Source organism: Capsicum annuum, chromosome 2 (genome assembly GCF_002878395.1).
Source record: "Capsicum annuum cultivar UCD-10X-F1 chromosome 2, UCD10Xv1.1, whole genome shotgun sequence".
Taxonomy (NCBI): Eukaryota; Viridiplantae; Streptophyta; class Magnoliopsida; order Solanales; family Solanaceae; genus Capsicum; species Capsicum annuum.
In genome coordinates this window covers 130,648,034-130,668,171 of record NC_061112.1, presented here as the reverse complement: position 1 = coordinate 130,668,171, position 20,138 = coordinate 130,648,034, and the positions used below count along the sequence as shown (strand labels likewise).

General features: G+C 33.0%; 1 protein-coding gene across 4 annotated transcripts; it reads left to right on the top strand.

Annotated features, from left to right (window-relative positions):
- The first annotated feature begins 83 nt into the window (after positions 1-83).
- Positions 84-12,712, top strand: LOC107859447. 4 transcript variants are annotated; one of them, XR_007052368.1, is made up of 10 exons: positions 84-472; positions 3,571-3,629; positions 10,555-10,689; positions 10,764-10,854; positions 10,941-11,068; positions 11,149-11,227; positions 11,322-11,448; positions 11,530-11,668; positions 11,781-11,904; positions 11,981-12,712. XR_007052368.1 is itself a non-coding variant. In XM_047406973.1 (4 exons), exon 4 carries the CDS (start codon positions 7,940-7,942, stop codon positions 8,885-8,887), a length of 948 nt encoding a protein of 315 aa, XP_047262929.1. In that variant the 5' UTR covers positions 84-472; positions 3,571-3,629; positions 5,063-5,120; positions 5,273-7,939; the 3' UTR covers positions 8,888-10,133. The 4 variants fall into 4 exon arrangements, 3 of the variants coding, with proteins under 3 accessions (XP_047262929.1, XP_047262930.1, XP_047262928.1); XM_047406973.1 differs by lacking the exons at positions 10,555-10,689; positions 10,764-10,854; positions 10,941-11,068; ... (3 more) ...; positions 11,781-11,904; positions 11,981-12,712 and adding exons at positions 5,063-5,120; positions 5,273-10,133; XM_047406974.1 differs by lacking the exons at positions 10,555-10,689; positions 10,764-10,854; positions 10,941-11,068; ... (3 more) ...; positions 11,781-11,904; positions 11,981-12,712 and adding exons at positions 3,959-5,120; positions 5,273-10,133.
- Positions 12,713-20,138: the final 7,426 nt, after the last annotated feature.

Genomic DNA, 20,138 nt, shown 5'->3' with positions numbered 1-20,138 from the left:
CCATTCTACACGGAGCGGTGTTAACAAATCCTGGTTTTGTTTCCTTCATCTCATGGACTTTTTTTTATTTGAATCTTGTTCAGTTACTGCTGGATGTGGTGCCTACCCGATAAGCAACACTGTCAATGAACACCCATCTGCTTCACTTCGCCCTGTCAAAAAAGTCCGGGATGTTGAACCCACCTATAGCCAGCAAAAGCTACAGATATCCTTGAATAACAACTACGGTCAGAATGAAGTGGAAGATTCCAAGGAGATTATTGGATTGCCAAGCGACGAGTTTGCAGATAAAGTTCCTGAGTGTGGACGCCTGATGTTACATTGTTCCGAACTGAAGACTATCCACATGTTGAACATGCATAGCAGTATGATGTACGAAGCACCCTTGTTCCTGTAATCGAACAAGGTAGTCGTGAACAAACAAAAGATGAAGTATCACTTGGAGGTTGAAAGTGTGCGGGAAGCCCTTAAGGTTTGTCTTCTTTTGTCTCTTCGAATCTATCAATTCCCTCATTCCCGCTATAGGCAAATGAAATGTTCGACAATTAATTGATAATTACAATTTTTTTACATTATCTATATGCTTATCCTATACTTGATTATACATCATCATTCATGTTGGACAATTAATTGATAACTTCTTTTTTATTATCCATACGCATATTGTATGCTTGATTATACATCATCATTCCAAAAAATATAACTCCCAATCCAGACGAAATAATAATGAACGTACTAGCAAATACCTGGTGCATTCACATAATATTACCTTATTGTTTGCCTTTTTAATACTATTTAATTTTGTTGCTCTTCTATTGTTGATTAAATTACAGTACCAATATAAATAGTTTAGCAATTTTTTGGTCCTCCTACAAAACATTATCAATGTAGTATAACTGTTCCTTTAATGCAATACAATTGACACTACATTGTTTTTGTATAAACCAGTTACTGTTTAACATATAGTTTGTTTACTTCATTGTATTGTTTCCCCAATTCTTATATCAGCGTCTCTACCAATTCTTGATTATTTGTGATTACTTTCTGATTCCTTAGTATTGCAGGTTGGTATTTTTGCTTGCTTAATGTTTTCATTAAGGAATTTGATATGTTAACTTTGATTTTGAAACTGAAACTTTCCTACTTTCTAGATGGATGGACCAAATAATTTACATACTCCGCTTTGCCATTGGATTTTTCTTTTTCAATTTAATAGCTAGTATTTCAAAAACACTATTGTTGTTTTGAAATTGAAACTTTTTAAGGATTTCTAGATGATGGACCAAATAATTGTAATAATACAATTTAACATTGGATTCTTTTTTTCCAGTTCAATAGATAGAATTTGCAAAATACTATGTTTCCATATATTTACTTTTTAGTTTTGCTTAAAAAAGTTTCACATTGGATTCTTCTTTTTCAATTTGATAGATAGAATGGACCAAATAATTGAAATAGTTCACTCACATTGGATTCTGCTTTTCCAATTTAATAGTCAGAATTTCAAAACCACTATTCTTATTTGGGAATTCAAACTTTTTGCGGATTACCAAGTAATTGAACTAATACAAGTTAACATTGGATTCTTCGTTTCCCAATTTGGAAAACATTATTGTTTTCATATATTTACTTTTTGCTTTTACTTAAAAAAAAAAATTTCACATTGGAATTTCGTTTTCTATTTGATTGATACAATCTGGAAAACACTTAATTTCTACTTTAGTTTACTTAACAAAAACATTTCACATTGGATTCTTTTTTTTCTATTTCATACATAGAATCTGGAAAATAATAGTCCCCACATATTTACTTTCTTACACAAAAAAATGGTCACTAATATTTACTTACCATGTCTGTACTAACTTTTTGCCTTTTATAATTACTAATTACTTAGCCAAAAAACTTATTACAGTACTTTTCCAAAAAAAAAAAAACCAACTACTTTTTTAATTTTTTGCCTTTTTATATTGCCTTTTTGCCGTGGTGTATGCTTTTTGCAGACGATGTAGTCCTGATAGATGAGACTCGAGGGGGTGTGAATGACAAATTAGAGGTGTGGAGGCAAACTCTTGAGTCTAAAGGGTTCAGGGTGAGCAGAAGCAAGACAGAGTATGTGGAATGCAAGTTTAATGACGTGAGGCGGGAGAATGAGGTAGTAGTGAAGCTGGAAGCACAGGAGGTATGTAAGAGGGATAATTTCAAGTATCTTGGGTTCGTGATCCAGAGTAACGGTGAGATTGACGAGGATGTCTCGCACCGTATTGGGGCGGGATGGATGAAGTGGAAGCTCGCATCGGGGGTGCTGTGTGATAAGAAGGTGCCGCCCAAGCTTAAAGGCAAATTCTACAGGGTGGTAGTCCGTCCAGCCTTGTTGTATGGAGCGGAGTGTTGGCCAGTTAAGAACTCTCACATCCAAAAAATGAAGGTGGCAGAAATGCGGATGTTGCGTTGGATGTGTGGGCTGACTAGAGGGGATAGAGTTCGGAATGAGACTATCCGGGAGAAGGTTGGTGTGACTTCAGTGGAGTGCAAGATGTGGGAAGCACGATTGAGATGGTTCGGACATGTGAAGAGGAGGGGCATGGATGCCCCGGTCCGTAGGTGTGAGAGGCTAGCGTTGGATGGTTTTAGGCGGGGTAGGGGTAAGCCGAAGAAGTACTGGGGTGAGGTGATTAGGCGGGACATGGAACAGTTACAGCTCACCGAGGACATGACCCTAGATAGGAAGGTCTGGAGGACGCGAATTACGGCAGAGGACTAGGGCCAGTTTGGGTCGCTAGTGTAGGGAATTACTTGGTGGGGGTTTTATTCCTGTTATGATTCCGTATTCCGTGTTCCATGTTTCATTACGAATCTGTGTGCTTTCCTCTGCTCTCCTCTGTTTTATATTACTTATGGGTGCCGTATTTATGTTATGTAATCTGCCTCTGTGCTTTACTATGTGTTTGTGTGGTATCTCGTGCCTCGAGCCGGGGGTCTATCGGAAACAGCCTTTCTACTTCTTCAGAGGTAGAGGTAGAGGTATGGACTGCGTACATCTTACCCCCCAAGACCCCACTAGGTGGGAATACACTGGGTTTGTTGTTGTTGTTGTTGCCTTTTTATATTATTATATTATATTATTACTTATCCAAAATATCTGCTTGCTTACATTAACTCTTCATCCGTTTCTTATTCTTATCTTATATATATATATATGACGACTAAAAAATAAAAAGAGGAATACCTAAAAAAAAAAAAAACTACTCTCCTCTTCTTAAGTAATAAAAAAAAACACAAAAAACCAAGTCTTCATCTTACTATATACTCTCATATAAAGGAGGAAGAAACAGTAACAACAATACCAAAAAAACAATTCTCCTCTTCTTTAAAAAAACAAAAAGCTTGTCAAAAATTGGGAAGATCATAGTTGCAAAATTGAGGTTTTTAACTGTTCTTTAGTTTCTTTCTTCTGATTTTCGCTGCTGTGAGATTTATTTCAGCAATTTCTGATAGCTGCTTATACAAACAGCTTTTGACTAAACAATATTAATAGTGTTCAACTCTAATTTATTTTTCCTTGCTTTGCAGTTGCAACAATAGTACGCAAACTTCCTACTTCTGTTGTTGTGCGGCTGTCCACTTACAAGGTAATATTTTAATTATCCCACTCAAGTGAAATATCTTTTTATACTACTGTTCAATATTTAATGCACAGTATGATGTTGTGTTTTCATTTATAAAAACTTAAATTAAAAAAAGTACAATGATTACGCGTTAGTTAATACAAATCATATGTAGTATATCTTGAAATATGAAAAGGAGAGGAAATAAAAGGTACATACTAAACCTTAAATTATGAAAAACTAAGAACACCAATAAGGAACATATTCCTCAAGTTTGAGGGTAGCCAAACTGCGAAGGAACATATTTCTCAAGTTTCTCCAAAAGCTCTGTTGCTGTTTTGCTGTTGGCGCAGATACGATAATGTGGCGAGCATTGGGACTGATGAAGCCTTCTTCCACAGTGTTCTCAATAAATGACAATAATGAATTGTAATATCCATCTACATTCATCAATCCTACTGGCTTATCATGGATAGTAAGTTGTGCCCAACTAATTACTTCAAATAGCTCATCAAGTGTGCCATAACCACAACCACCTGGTAAAGCTTTTAGGAATAAAAGCATCAGAGTGTAGCCATTTCTGCTTTTCTTTGATGCATATCTGCAACTACCTTCCGTTGTCCAACTGTTTCACCAGTTAACTCTGTACGCGTGAGTGTCTTGGGTATAACCCCAATAACATGCCTATTACCATCATGAACTGTTTGTGAAACCAAACCCATTAGGCCTATGCTACCTCCTCCATAGACCAAATCAATATTTTTTTAAACCAGTTCTTTGCCTAACTCAATAGCAGCATTTTGATAACTACTTTTCTTCCCTACACTGCTCCCATAAAACACACAAATTCTCTTGAATTTTGACAGCATAATACCACTTTCTATATCCATTTTAGTTTTTTCTACTTTTTCTTCTGTAATAAGCCTGCGCGTTACTTAAAAATTGTGTGGAGAATAATTTGAAAGTGTAGGATATTTATAGAAATTTGACCATTTGGCCATTTAAGGCTCCTAACGGTCATATATACGTTAGGCCCAACGGCTATTTTTCAATTAAATCTGATTTAAAAAAAATAAAAATTTAAAAATAATATCAACCACAGCTATACTTCTTAAAACCCCAAATTGAATACTTTGAAACTGAACTTACAATTTGAAGGAAATAAAAATAAATGGACCAACTAATTAAAAAGCGGAAAAAAAAATGAGGAAAAGATATAGCACAATGATTACACATAATTTAATACAAATAATCTGTAGTCTATCTTGGAATATGAAAAACAAAAGAAATTTGTGATTTTGATATACTTTTTCTCTATTCAGTATATTTTGTTTTGGTTCTTTTGATGTTTGCTGTTGTGAAATTTTTCTGAGCGTTTTCATACGTTTGCTTATAGAAACATTGATTAAAAGAATGTTAATAGTCTTCAAATCTAAATTATTTTGCCTGTTTTGCAGTTGTAATAATTGTACACTACTCCTTACTTTCGCTGCTGTGCAGTTTTCCATTTTCAGTGTAATATTTTAATTATTCCAATCAAGTGAGATCTTTTTATACTACTTTTGCATATTTAAAGCACACTATGATCTTCTGTTCCCAATTCTGTAACCTAAATTTATTCTACTTCATTTTTAATCCTATTGTGTAACTTTACGTTTTATTTGTAGGCCTTAAAAAAAGAGACTATAAAACCATTGTGAAGTCAAATGTCTCAAATAAAAAGAACGATGACTAATACTCAAATGGAGAAAAATCATCGTCGTCGTGTTGCTTATAAAGAAATGTCATCTGAACAAAAAAAGGTACTTCTTGAACAACGAAGACTACAACATGCTGCCAAAAAACAACCTACAACAAAAAATACTATTCCTAGCACTTCTAATTCATCATCTCCTTCTTCAAAGACACACACAAATAGGTTGTTGGAATATCAACCAATTACCTTGTTCTTCTACTATTTTAAAAAATGTTTCAAATTGTAAATTCTGTGCATGCAAAAGGTTTCAATATGAAACTCCCAACTTTCTATTGTAACAATGGTTCAATAAAATTGGTTTCACACCAACTACCTCCTGCATTAAAGCATCTTTATTATGACCAATCTGAACAATCTAAACATTTCCGTACTTTCATTCGAACATACAATAACATGTTTGCCTTCACTTCACTTGGTGTATAATATGATAAACAGTTGGCAAATATGACTAAAGGTGTTTACACATTTAAGGTACAAGGACAAATGTATCATTTTTTACCTAGCCTTACTACGGGAAATAATAGAGCCAAAAATTTGTAACTTTATTTCTATGACAATGAGAATGAAAGAGTAAATAAAATGGCTTTCTCACAAAAGTTAGACAAATCTGTTATTAAAAACTTGGTGGATATTCTGCAAATTAATCCATACTCTTAATTTTTGAAATCTTTAACACATTCCAGATTTATCTAATTTCTATATTGCACTTTCTGTATCGCACTTAAATGTGATTCGATATTGGATCAACGAACATATAACTTACCCAATGTATCACAAGTAGCGGCTATATGGACTGATGAAGAATTGAATAGTCCTATTTCCACCCATCATATTCGCGTTCACACACATAGTAACAATGACCAATTGGTTCACTATTGCTATGGTTGTTACGACTCCTTACAATACCCTTTATTATTACCATATGGTGAAAATGGCTGGCACTGTGGTATACAAAAAATTTTGCAACCGAATAACTCTTCTACAAATTGTTCTTCTTGCAAACATGAACAACTTCCTCTTATCACAAACATGTCTTCCATTGATGGATACTTTAATATTGAAGAAGGAATTTTACAGAAAACCCGACAAAAAAAATATTGTTTCTTGTCGTGAATATTATTGCTACAAATTGCAAATTAGAGATAATGAAGAAAATACCATTTTACATTCTGAAAGATTATTCCAACAATATTCAGTAGATCAATATATCAAACTCGAAACACAAAGATTGGATTTCTTGTTGCATAACCAAGATTTATTTCGAACTGGAATATTAGTAGGATTTATTGATCTAAAAAGACTCGGGGAAAGAGAAGTTTCAAATATTGGCCGAAAAACATTCTTGCCTGCTACCTTTATAGGGGCTCCATGAGATATGAGACGTAGATACATGAATGTCATTGCAATAGTACAACATTTTGAAAATTCAGATATCTTTTTAACAATGACATGTAATCCTTCATGGCCTGAAATGGAACATTTATTGCTAACAACTGATGAAATACAATATAGACCTGATTTAATAAGTCGGGTATTTAAAGCAAAAGTCGAAGAATTAAAGTCAGATATTTTCAAAACAAAAATATTTGGAAAAGTTGTTGCTTATATGTATACTATAGAATATAGAATTTCAAAAAAGAGGTCTTCCGCATGCTCATTTTCTTATCATACTCGAGGATAATTATAAGCTATTAACACCAGAGGCTTATGACAAAATTGTTTGTGCTGAAATACCTAACATTGACACAAATGAATATTTACACTCTTTGATGATTAAACATATGATGCATGGTCCTTGCGGCAGTTTAAACCCTAACAATTCATGCATGAAGATAAAAGGAACTTGTAAATTTAAATACCCTAAAAAATACGCAAATCAAACATCTAAAGGCGAAAATTCATACCTTATTTATAGAAGAAGAGATACTGAAAATTTGTAAAAGTTAGAACTCAATATCTTGACAATTTATGGGTCGTACCATACAATCCATATGTACTAACTAAATTTAACTGCCACATAAATGTTGAAATATGTGTAGACATTAAAGTCATTAAGTATATCTACAAATACATTTGCAAAGGTCATAATAAAATATGCTTCAATCTAAAAAGTAATGAAACTAATATAGAAATAGACGAAATAAAAGAGTATCGTACAGGTAGATGGGTATCATCACCAGAAACTATGTGGAGTATGTTTGCCGTTCCTATTAGTGAAATGAATTCAAATATTTATCAGCTTCAACTACATCTTCAAGATCAACAATTTATCTCTTTCAAAACAACTACAAAATTAAGTTCAATTTTGAGCAATACAGGAAATCAAAGAACATGCTAACAGAATTTTTCAGAATGAATCAAACAAATAAACACGCCATAGAACTTAATTTACTATACAAAGAATTTCCTCAACATTTTGTTTGGTCAATAAGTGATAAGATGTGGACACGTTGAAAACGAGGTTATGCCATTAGACGCATTGTCAGCTGTCATCCAACTGAAGGAGAAAGATACTATTTACGATTACTACTAATGAATATACGATGTCCCAAATCATATAAACAACTCAAAACTGTAAATGGCATATGTTGGACAACATTTAGAGAGTGCCGAAAAAAGAGGATTGTTAGCTTCTGATAATAACTTAATTGAATGCTTATCAGAAGCTACTACTTACCAAATGCCAAGTATCTTACGCCGCTTATTTGCTACACTATTAGTATACTGCAATCCTGCAAATCCAAAAGATTTATGGCAAAAATTTAAAGGACCAATGTCTGAAGAATTTACAATTACGACAAATATACAAACAACGGACATTCGTTATATAGTTTTGAACCACATAAACACCATATTGCATTCAATGGGACGAAACATAAATGAATTCAAGCTCATATCAAAAAATTTTACACCATTCACATTTTCTTACAGAATAACACAAGAATCTAGAGACATCTATTTAGAAAAAAATATAGTAGTAACTGAAGAAGATTTACTTCTATATAGGAAACTAAATAAAGAACAACATGTTGCTTACAATGTCATTCTTAATAAAATATTCTCAAATGAAACAGGCGTTTTTTATATTGATGGACCAGGAGGAACTGGAAAAACTTTTTTATATTGTGCTTTACTAGCTACTGTAAGATCCAAAGGACTTATTGCTTTAGCTACAACAACTTCTGGGGTTGCAACTTCTGTTCTCCCAGGAGGACGAACTGCTCACTCACGCTTCAAACTTCCTATCAACATAAATGAAAACTACAATTGTAATATAAGTAAACAAAGCTCACTTGCTGCTTTAATTCAAGATACCAAGTTAATAGTGTGGGGTGAAGTATCAATGGCAACGAAAATTCTTGTCAAAACTTTTGACTTATTGCTAAGAGATCTTATGAGTGTAAATATACCTTTTGGTGGAAAAGTTATTGTTTTTAGAGGTGATTTTCGACAAACACTACCAGTTTTAAAAAGTGAAACAAAAGAAGATTTCATTCGCGAATGCTTACAAAACTCAAATATTTGAAATTATTTAGAAAGATTTCAACTAACAGAAAACATGCGTGCACGAGAAGATCCTACATTCTTTGAATATTTACTTAGAATTGGGAATGAAAAAGAACAAGTTAATTGCCATAACAAAATTGAGATTCCAGATAACTTACTTATCCCTTTTACAAATGAAAAGGAATCATTAAACAATTTATTCGAAGCAATCTACCCCGATTTAAGCATGATCACGGTGGACACATCTAACGTAACATCACGTGTCATCTTAACAACCAGAAATGATTTTGTAAATGATATTAATGAAATGTTCATTGATCAATTTCTTGGTACTGCTATGACATTCATTGGTATAGATGAAACTGTAGAACCAAAAGATCAAGCCGAGTTTGAAGATTTTTTACATACTTTAAATCCTGCAGGACTACCTCCTTATAAGTTAGTTTTAAAACAAAACTGCTCAGTTATATTACTACGAAATTTAAATCCTTCAGAAGATTTATGTAACGGCACTCGCTTAATTTGTATTGATTTCAAAACTCATATTATCAGTGCTAAAATTGCAAGCGGAGATTTCAAAGACAAACATGTTTTCATTCTCCGCATACCTTTATTATCATCAAAAGACGAAAAATTGTCAATCCAATTCAAGAGAACACAATTTTCCATCCGATTATGTTTTGCTATGACTATAAATAAAGTTCAAGGTCAAATACTAGATTTTGTTGGAATTTATTTACGTGAAGCTGTATTTTCACATGGTCAATTTTATGTTGCTTTATCAAGAGCCAAAAGCTCAAACTGTGTAAAAATAATAATACGACCAGCAATAGCTGATGATCCTGATGATCATTCCACTTACAATATTGTATTTAGTGAAATTATTAACAAAGCATTCTGTTAAAAAAAAAAAACTCAATAATTCCATGTACATTTCCTGCATTTTTATTTTAATTATTTGAGAATCATCAACTAACTCCTACTTTGCTCTTACAAATGTCAACTAAAATTTACTGCTATTATCCAATGTTAACTCATTATTGATGACTTTAATAAGCCTCACACTTTTTATTACCTGCAATAATATTAATGTATGTGGTTTCTAACAATTTGTTTAATTATACCATTTACTTGCCTAATAACTATTAATTGAAAATACAAATAAGCAAAAAATAGGAATCATTGTTTTGTTCTCTACTTCCTCAACCAACATTTAATTAATATATATCAAAATCTATCTAAAAAAAGTATGTATTTTTTCTATTCTGCAGGCTACAAAAAAAAATGACAGAAAAATTAAATATACATGCAATCACCCCTGAAACACCTAACTTGATACGCAAGATCCAAATGGTAGACATGGGTAAACCCGGAGAAGGTATAAAACAAAAAATAAAATATTTGAACATGATCTTTCAAGATGAACCGGTAACTTCGTATTATGAAAATCAAATCATCTATTTACATTCCTTACTTCTACCTCTTATATTACTATTCTTGAAAAAATTACCTACAGGATAATCAGGTAAAAGCAATTGTTTACGGTGATGATATTCCCGTTTATCAAGATATGTTTCAACTGTTTCATACATATTTAGTAATCGGTGCACGTATACAACAACCAACTTTAAAATATGAAACACAATTGCACACATTTGAGTGGATTATTGATAAAAAAAACTATAGTCGATCCAGTTGAAAAAAATGACTTAGATGAAGCAGAGTTACCACCATCTCAAATGGTCAATGCGACATCATTTGAAGAAATCAACAGCCAAGCCTTCAAAGCTTCAAAGGAACAACTTCAGAAAGCAGAATACAGTATGCTCATTTCATTCTTTCTATCATTAAATATATACTTCAACTCAAACTAACATATATCTTTTATCCAACAGCTGTGTTAGCAATAGTTGTTAGCTGTTATGCTTCAAGATTTGTTGCTAGCATTCAAAAAAGATTGCAGGAACTCCTTGTTATTGATACCAAGTAAGCATACTTGCCAAACTTTGCACCATTTCCTTACTTTACAAAAACAAAATTATACAACGTATTAATTACTACAATATACTCAGCGAACAAGCTTACACATTCACGTTATGGGAAAAAGCACTCATTGATGAAGAAGGCACAAAACTCCTCACCCAGTTTCAACAACATCCAGTCATTTGTACCCGACGTGTTGGAATATCCAAATACAATGGTAAACTAACAAACGTAGCATAATTCATTTACTTATATTACCTTTTACTTTCTTCTATAACATTATTATTATTATTGTAGGCATATCATTGACAACAAAATTTACCACAACGATACAAATTGATCCACCATATTTAGAATGCCTTCAGCTGCAGTCATGGTATCCATATACTTTACGTTATACTAATTTGTACATTATTATTTTTAATTTATATAATATAATAATAAAACCCATCAACCACCAATTGAAACAGGGTTGCAGAAAATGCTGAAATGCTTAACTCTTTTGCTATAAGAAGCACATCCCAATCTGGATGTTTGGTCTCTGCTCCAATTGATGAAGAAATAGTATCAATTGCTTCCATTCAATCATAACAAGATGTTAGTACCATCATTAATCACCTAATTCATGACTTCTGCTGAAATTTATCTTTCTTACGATAAATAACAATTTCTCTACAGGGTCGTGCTTTCACAATAGAGGCATAAATAATTTCACCAAATAGCCTCGAACATTGCTTTGTCTTAGGCTGCCCAAAGTGTCCTCAGGAAGTACAAAATACAGAAAAGAGAGTATTTCGATGCATGAGTTGTCATGAGAGTAATATGCTAACTCCCAAGTACTTGAGTACTAATATTATACACACATACACTCACAATATCAATAACATATTTCTCTGTATTAACTAAAGTACTAATACATCCTATTTCAGGTACCGATTTGATGTAAATCTGAAAGATAACACTGGCTCAATAATTGGAACTATTAGTGGAGAAAAAGGAGAAAAATTATTGTCTCTTACAGCTGAACAGATTTATGACCTTGCTTCAACTGAGGTAAAAAATTAAATCACCAAATATATACATCAACATAATTATTCAACAAACATAAAAAGAATATCTTTTTTCGCAGATTGAGTCCCAATCAATGCAACATGCTGAAATGAGCTGCAATCAAAATCTATTCAAAATTCAAGTTAAAAAACCTGCTTCCCGCACCGATCAAACAATGTCTGGGAAAGTCCAAATTTTAGCCTATACTGAAAAAGGAAACATCATGCCCTCTCTTCCAGCACAATCCACACTCCATATCAAAGAAGGAAGCAAGAAGCAAAAAATGGATTCCACTTCTGTTGAACAAGCCAAACAACAAAGTGAACAACACAAAATGCTCAAGTTGAAACAAAAAATAGAGCCATCAACTCCAATGAAAAAAAAATAAAATGTTACAAACACTTTGATATTCTCTCTTTGAATATTTATAATTTATATTCAGCACTACTTATATTACACTTTCCATTTTTGTGAAATATATTTGCAAGTTAGTAAACCGCATATTATGAAAGATAACTGTTTTACCTCCACACATATCTTCGCCCGTGCATAGAACAGGCACGGGCACACTAGTCTATATATATGTGGTGCAAATTTGTTTATTCATGGTTAAGGGTGGCCACATATGTTTAACAAGTGTCAAACAATGGTTAGTCCTTAGTGCATTAGGATATCTTGTGACTTTCTTTTTTAAATCTTTTGGGCATATATATATATATGAGGAAATGGTCTGTTACTCCCCCAATCTTTAGTCGAAATTTCAACTACATACTCCACCTTTTAATGTGACCTATTACCCCCTGAACTTATTTTTACCGAATTTATTACCCCTCAATTGCTGACGTGTCACTGGACGTGACTACACGCACCCATAGGCACGTCAGTTGACTTGTTTTCACTTTAAAATCATTATTTTTTTATTGCCACGTCATTATTTTTAATAATAATTATTTTTTCTTAATAAATATTGGCTTCTTCTTCTATTCTTCTTCTTCAATGGCTTCTTCTTCTCCTTCTTCTTTTTCTTCTTCTTCTTCTATTCTTCTTCTTCAATGCCTTCAATGGTGAAATGCCGATGAACAGTGACGGCGCCGGAAAATTCAAAATTCCGTTGACTTTTTTTTTTATGAATTTCACGTAATTCGATTCAACATTTTGATTCAACATTCGATTCAGCTTCACGTAATCAATAACATTCAACTTTTTTGATTCAACATTCTCACATAATTTGAGTTCTTGGATGCCATTGAAGAAGAAGAAGAAGAAGAAGAAATGTCATTAATGAGTTCTCACTTGAACTAAGAACTTAGATTCAAAACACTTGAAAAAAATTAAGAACTTGAATTCTTGAATGAGAAGATGAGGAAGATGATAAATTAATCTTGAATGCCCTTGATTAGTTCTTGGATGCTATTGAAGAAGAAATGTCATTGAACCCGGATTAACTTGAAAAAATTTAAGAACTAGAATTCTTGAATGAGGAGATGATGAACATGATAAATTAATATTGAATGCCATTGATGAGTTCTTGGATTCTATTGATGAAGAAATGTCATTGATGGGTTCTTGGCTGCCATTGAAGAAGAAGAAGAAGAATTGAAGAAGAAGAACTGAAAAAGAAGAAATGAAGAAGAAGAAGAATTGAAGAAGAAAAAAGAAAAATAATAATTGCCATTGAAGAAGAAGAAGAAGAAGAAGAAGAAGAAGAAGAAGAATTGGAGAAGAAGAAGAATTGAAGAAGAAGAAATAAAGAAGAAGAATTGAAGAAGAAGAAGAAGAAAGAAAAATAATAATTGGGAAATAATAATGTTAAATTATTATTTTTTTAGAGTAAAAAAATAAAAAATGATGTGGCAATGACGTAGCATGACGTGGCGGCGCGTGCATCACACCATATTTGCAATAACTGGTTGTCAGTTTTGGGGGTTTAATAATTTCACTTTAAAATAGTTTAGGGAGATAATAATTCCACTTTAAAATAGTTCAGGGGGTAATAGGTCACCTTTAAAGGTTGAGTGTGTAGTTGGAATTTAAGGTAAAGGTTGGGAGGGGAGGGGGGGGGGGGTAACAGACCATTTTCTCTCTCTATATAGCTACTACAAATGAAATCTCATATAAAACTTTGATTCTTCTCAATAAAAATAGTACTAATATATGTTGTTGTTGTACGTAAGGGGTAGGATAGGACCATCGATCTTTAAGTGTTATTTTTTTTACCATCTCCTTGTTTTTTCATTCATGGCTGGTTCAAGGTGTTGTATGTGACGTGGTATGTTTATTCGCATATAATTAATTATCAATATCAAATTGTTCAAGCTCGGATTCTACTAGCGTTATTTTGAGGCTTTACGGAAATGCTTTTTAGCTTTGGCGTCCAGGTAGGCTAGGATTACCCTGCCTTTAGATTGAGCTTATTTATTGAAATTGTAAACTATTATGCTAGCTTTGGATAAGTGCTTGTAGATGCGTATTATTTGATTTATATAAATTGCCTTATTTATCCGAATTAGGGCCCCATTCTAGTAAATATTGGAATATTATCTGTTAATATAATATAGCATTTATTACTTTATAATGTGAAACTAAAATGCAAAATTTTGAATTTACCCCTTTTTAATTAAAATTGACAGATGATTATTTAAACGCTGACTTTGTTATGATATGGTACGGCTTTTGATTATTAATATTACTATAAGTTCCAGTTTGAATCCGGCATTTGATTATTATTGTTACTATGAGTTTCGGTTCAATTCCGACATTTGATTATTAATGTTACTATGAGTTCCGGTTCGAGTCCGGCATTTGATTATTAATATTACTATGAGCTTCAGTTAAAGTCCGGCATTTGATTATTAATATTACTATGAGTTTCGGTTCGAGTCTAGCATTTGATTATTAATGTTACTATGAGTTCTGGTTCGAGTCCGACATTTGATTATTATTGTTACTATGAGTTCCGGTTCGAGTTCGGCATCTGATAATGGTTGTGATACCTCTGAGTTCTGGTTCGAATGCGGCATCTGATTATGAGAGTTGTTGTATAGTATATATGTGGCCTATCATGATTACCCACTTTGTCCGGTTTGAATGCGGCACGTGTCCTCTTGTTATTATCCATTACTATCGGTCCGAGTTCGGTATCTGGCCTCTCGTTACTACTCATTGGTGCCAGTTCAAGTCCGATGCACATCTGGATGACTATTATGATTTATTGGGATCAATGCATTTATAGATTATTTATGTTTATTTTCTTTAATTGCTACCTGTGTGTCCCACAGACTTATGGGGGTACGGTTGGGTTAATTGTCTTCTTCAGTGTGCCTAGCGGGCTTATGGGAGCCTAGTTAGGTTATGTTTTGTGTCTAACGGGCTTATGGGGGTCCAGTTAGGTTATGTTTGATTTGTCTGTAATTACTACGTTATTTATTTTCTGTATTGCTTACATTTATTCCTCTATCTCTTTGGCGTAGCTTGACAGTTGTTTACCTTTCTATTCCTTTTTACTGTCGACTTAGATTGCGTCCTTGCATTGTAGTTATACCGTTTTTGTATTGAGCTCAGTTGACCGATGATGCCTACTAAGTACCCGTGCTTTGGTACTCATATTACACTTCTGCATCTTTTTCCTGATGCAGATCTGATTAGTAGCAGCCGACATTGACGTGATTCCTACCTTCCAGTACTGATTCAGAGCAGGGTGAGCTTACTGTCGTCCGAGGCTGATCCTTCTCTATCTACTCTGCTTTAGTCTTTTGTACTCGAGACTTCTTGTGTATATTGGGTATATTTGGGATTTTGTCTAGCACTCTAAGTATATTTTAGTAGTGGCTCTAGTACCAACCTTACCAGGTCTTGGGAGGGATTCTTTTGTGTATTTGGTAATTTTCCTTTCCTCGTCTTAATATATGAGATATGGTTACTTTCTATTTGTTACTTTTTATTACTATTGCTATCATTGTACGCGATCTTTTCTGATTTCTGCCTATTAGCCCGTTATCTATTATTTCAGGCTATGGCTTGGCTTGCCTACTAGGGAGATAAGGTAGGCGCCATCACGACTTGAGAAATCAGGTCGTGACATTAAAATATCTAAAAACAATTTAATATGTTATATATTTCAAAAAAATTACATGAAAAATACTAGAAATCACAATAATTAACAACTTAAAAAATTTAAAAGATATAAAATACTTGGTCGACTCTTGAAATTATATTAGTGTCACTGAAATTGGAATAGAAGAAAAGTATTATAAATCACAATAATTAAAACTTAAATTATTTTTAAAATATAATTGTCTATCAATGCCACAAAAATTTGGACAAGAAAAGTAACGTATATTAATTTGAAAACTACATAAAAAAATATTATAAATTACAATAGTTAACAACTTAAATTATCTAAATACATATTAAAATAACATATGTTGAAGTCATGTTAAATTCCGGATGATCCTAGAAAACATATGCAATCTTTTATTAAATTTTTTTTATTTAAATATATCAAAATTGAAAGAACAAATAAATATGTTAATCTTGGGCCCGTGCTGACACGAACCCTGCTGCTCTAGTATTATGATAAAAAATAGTTTTATACCTTGCCTATAAATAGGCCACATTATTGGCATATTGTAGTAATATATACAATCTTCCAAAGTTTTTATATAATTTTCTTGCTCCGTTTTCTCATTTCCTTCCTTCCTTCCTTTTATTGTTATATAAAAGAGTTCTATTAGTTCTATTATTTTCTAGTTTAATTTGTTGGAATTTGTATTAATAATTTGTTGATTCCTGTATCCTCTAACTATTAGGGAAGTTCTTGTTTAATTCTGGGGAAACATTTCACATGCTGGAATAGTTTCTTAGGACAGTGTCTAGCACGACTCAAGTATAATAAATATATATATATACACTGTTATATTTTTGTACTGCTAATATTATCAAAATAGTATTTTTGTTAACAGTTGTATAGTAATAGTATTTTTCTTTATTTCCCAACAATATATCCATAGCAACATTCTCACTTAGCGCAACTTTCATCTTCTGAATATGAGAGTTCATGATTAGCCAACACTCCGTCACATACAACATAGTTGGTCTAACCACCACTCCATATAGTTTGCCTTTAAATTTTGATTGCATCTTCTTATCACACAATACTCTGGATGCAAGCCTCATTATTCAGACCTAAGATAATTGAACTTCCTCTATTTGATGACTTGAGTATCAAGCCTCACTTCCATGTCCTTCTCATACATTACATCACTGAACTTGCACTTCAAGTATTTTGTCTTGGTCCTGCTTAACCTGAATCCATTAGACTCCAAGGCCTGTCTCCAAAGCTTCAAAAATTGTTAGTAGAAATACTGAAGTGGTGCTACAAAATTCAAGTTATTGTTTATTGAAAAGAAACAGGTCCAAATGGATAGGTACATTCATATGCCAGAGGTGTAGCTACTGTGAGGTTTCAAACAAAGGGTCTCAAATGTAATAGTATTACAGTAATATACAATTGTGGGAAAAACAGTGATGGATAAATATGTTATCTGTAGCTCCAAATGGAAAATGGCCTATAGGGTATAGGTACAGTTCAAGCAACTTTATAAGCCTAATGTTACAAGACCAGAGTTTGATGTACTGATACAACCACAAACTTTGATACAACGGTTGAACATAAAAGAGATACAATATTAGCACACAAGTGTCAAATTAGGAAAACCATAACAATGCTTTAGGCCGCACTGCATATTAACACAATTTTCAGTTTCCATGTCGTCATACCTGTTATAGATGATTGAGGACATGTGGTTAGTCTGAGTCGCGTGCATTACAAAATGGATCTATGATTTCAAGTACACTCGTAGATTTCGAGAAAACGAATCAATTGGCTAAAAAGGAAAATACATATCGCAAACAAAAGGAACATTTGGGATAACTCAGTCGTGATACACAAGGACTAATTGAAGTATTTCCTCAAAGCAATTGTAACAATGTAAAATGATTTCAAACGATGTAATGTGTTTAAGTCCTCTGATTATTACCTCTGCAAGATGCACTATGTGCGGAAGGATAGTCAATATATATGCTCCTCTAAGCTATCCAACTTATCATCCATACCAAATCGATTTTTTAAGAAAAAATTACACTCATACCATAATTTAACTTATCGTAACTATTTAAAATTTCAATCCTTTTAAATAATCACATAAATTTCTTATTTTACTTAAAAGTTCGGATACATAATATAGTAAAATGTGCTGTATCCATATAAAATTAAATGATGTATACAGAAGAAGTGATGTATCAATGCAAATTAAGTAATGTATCTAAAAGAATGTGATGTATCCGTGTGGATTACTAAATAAAGAAATTTTACTAATTTAAAAGTAATTAACTCCAAAAAGGGAGTGAGATTTATGTAACTTTTTACTTCTTTTTAAGCCAGCTCAAGCTAACACCAGATATCCAGAATACTAAATCCTAGTTCATTAATTGTCATGTATTGATATCAGTGTATGTTGTATGTGTGGGTATATATATTCGTCGAAGTGGGTAGTCACCTTGAGTATTGTACTGTGACTACGGTGTAAAATTTCTTACTAGGTACTTTAGTAAGGTGAAAGTCGAAAGAGGATTATTTCTTTTGAATGTGTGGTAGTTAGTTTAAGTATTGTATTTGTGATTACTGTGTAAAATTCCTTACTATAGTAATATTAGTTGCTTCTCTTGATCCGTAATTTTTTTCCTTATTTAGAAGGATTTTCACGTAAAAATCTTGGTGTCATTATCGCTCTTATTATTCTTGTTGATTAATCGTATTATTGTTGTCATATTAATTGCTCTTTATTACCGTAATATTATTGTCGTGGCGGAATTTATTCCCAACAAGTGATATCAGAGCCCAGATTCGGGTGTGTCGGAGTAGTGGACTGCGTTTGGTGAGAAGTTCCCAGAGTGACAACAAGACTTGAGATCTACGGTTGATGCCTTGTATCGAAAGTCCTCTTGACAAGTGGTGGTCAAGCGGCGTGTCCCACTGGTTGGTAGTGGCTGTATAATATGTTTGGCAGGTCTGTTTGGCAGATCATATGAAGTGACCTAGTAGTTGGAGATCTATAGTTGATGTGTTGTGTCGAAAGTCTTCTTGACAAGTGATGGTCAAGCGGTGTGTCCCACTGGTTGATAGTGGCGGTACAAGATGTTTGGCAGATCATGTAAAGTGACCTAGTGTTTTGTGGAGAAATTTTGACTTTTGAAAGAGAGTCGCCACTTAATTTTGAAAAGGAATTAAGAAACCTTTATAAAAGTTACTTCAAACGATTCAAAACAGGAAAATCGTTTTAAATTCAAGATTCTAGATAAGCGGTTCCTATTAACGTTTTAGGAAGGTGTTAGGCACCTAAAACGTCTGCTAACTTGTGGTTATCCGGACTGTTTGAAAATCGTCTTTTGATTAACTTCGAAAAAATTAATTTGTTGAAATAGTGATTTGATTTTTTTCAAAAAAATGACTTGTGTAAAATAGATTTAGGCGACTTAGTAGGGATTTTAACTAAGTCTAAACAAAACTAATAAACAAATAAACACATAAAAGGGAAGGGAGGAGAAAGTAAAGGATTTAGGCCATTGAGCCCAAATCAACGAGACCTGTCCTAGTCTAGTTGGGCTTCCGACCCATTTCACCTGTCCTAAACTATTTTTTGAGCCTTTGGCTCGAGTCTTGCTCCACCTGTATTAAATACAACTTTGGCTTCGAAGCCGAAATGAATGAATAAATAAATGACTAAATGAATAAATAAAAAGAAGACAATAATAAAAATTGAGACTTTTCAAGTCTCTTAGTGACCTCATCAATGGATTTTGACCCATTTTTCTTCTTCGTCTATCTTCTAGCACCCGCACGTCATGTAGTGGACCTTGGGTTTAAACTTCGAACTTGACTCGAAGGGATGAACCTCATTTACCCATTATGAAATGCAAGAGGAGAGCAGTCCATTTGGGCTCGAGACATTTTTTGCATGCAAAGAAAATATAAATAAATTATTATACGTTCAAGGCATAAAAGTGACATATTTCAAAGCAAAAGAAAATATCAAGAACCAATTTTTGAATGACAATGATAAACACACTTGCACAAGAATGAGAGTCAACAAATAAAATGCAAAGCAAAGACACCCACTTACATGCCTCATGATTTATGTTCATATAAGAATGAATAAAGGTAAAAGGAAGAAGGTCAT

What these genes read in the sequence shown, in the direction of transcription:
- LOC107859447 (XM_047406972.1), top strand. Translation starts at nt 7,940, where the DNA reads ATGGCATATGTTGGACAACATTTAGAGAGTGCCGAAAAAAGAGGATTG.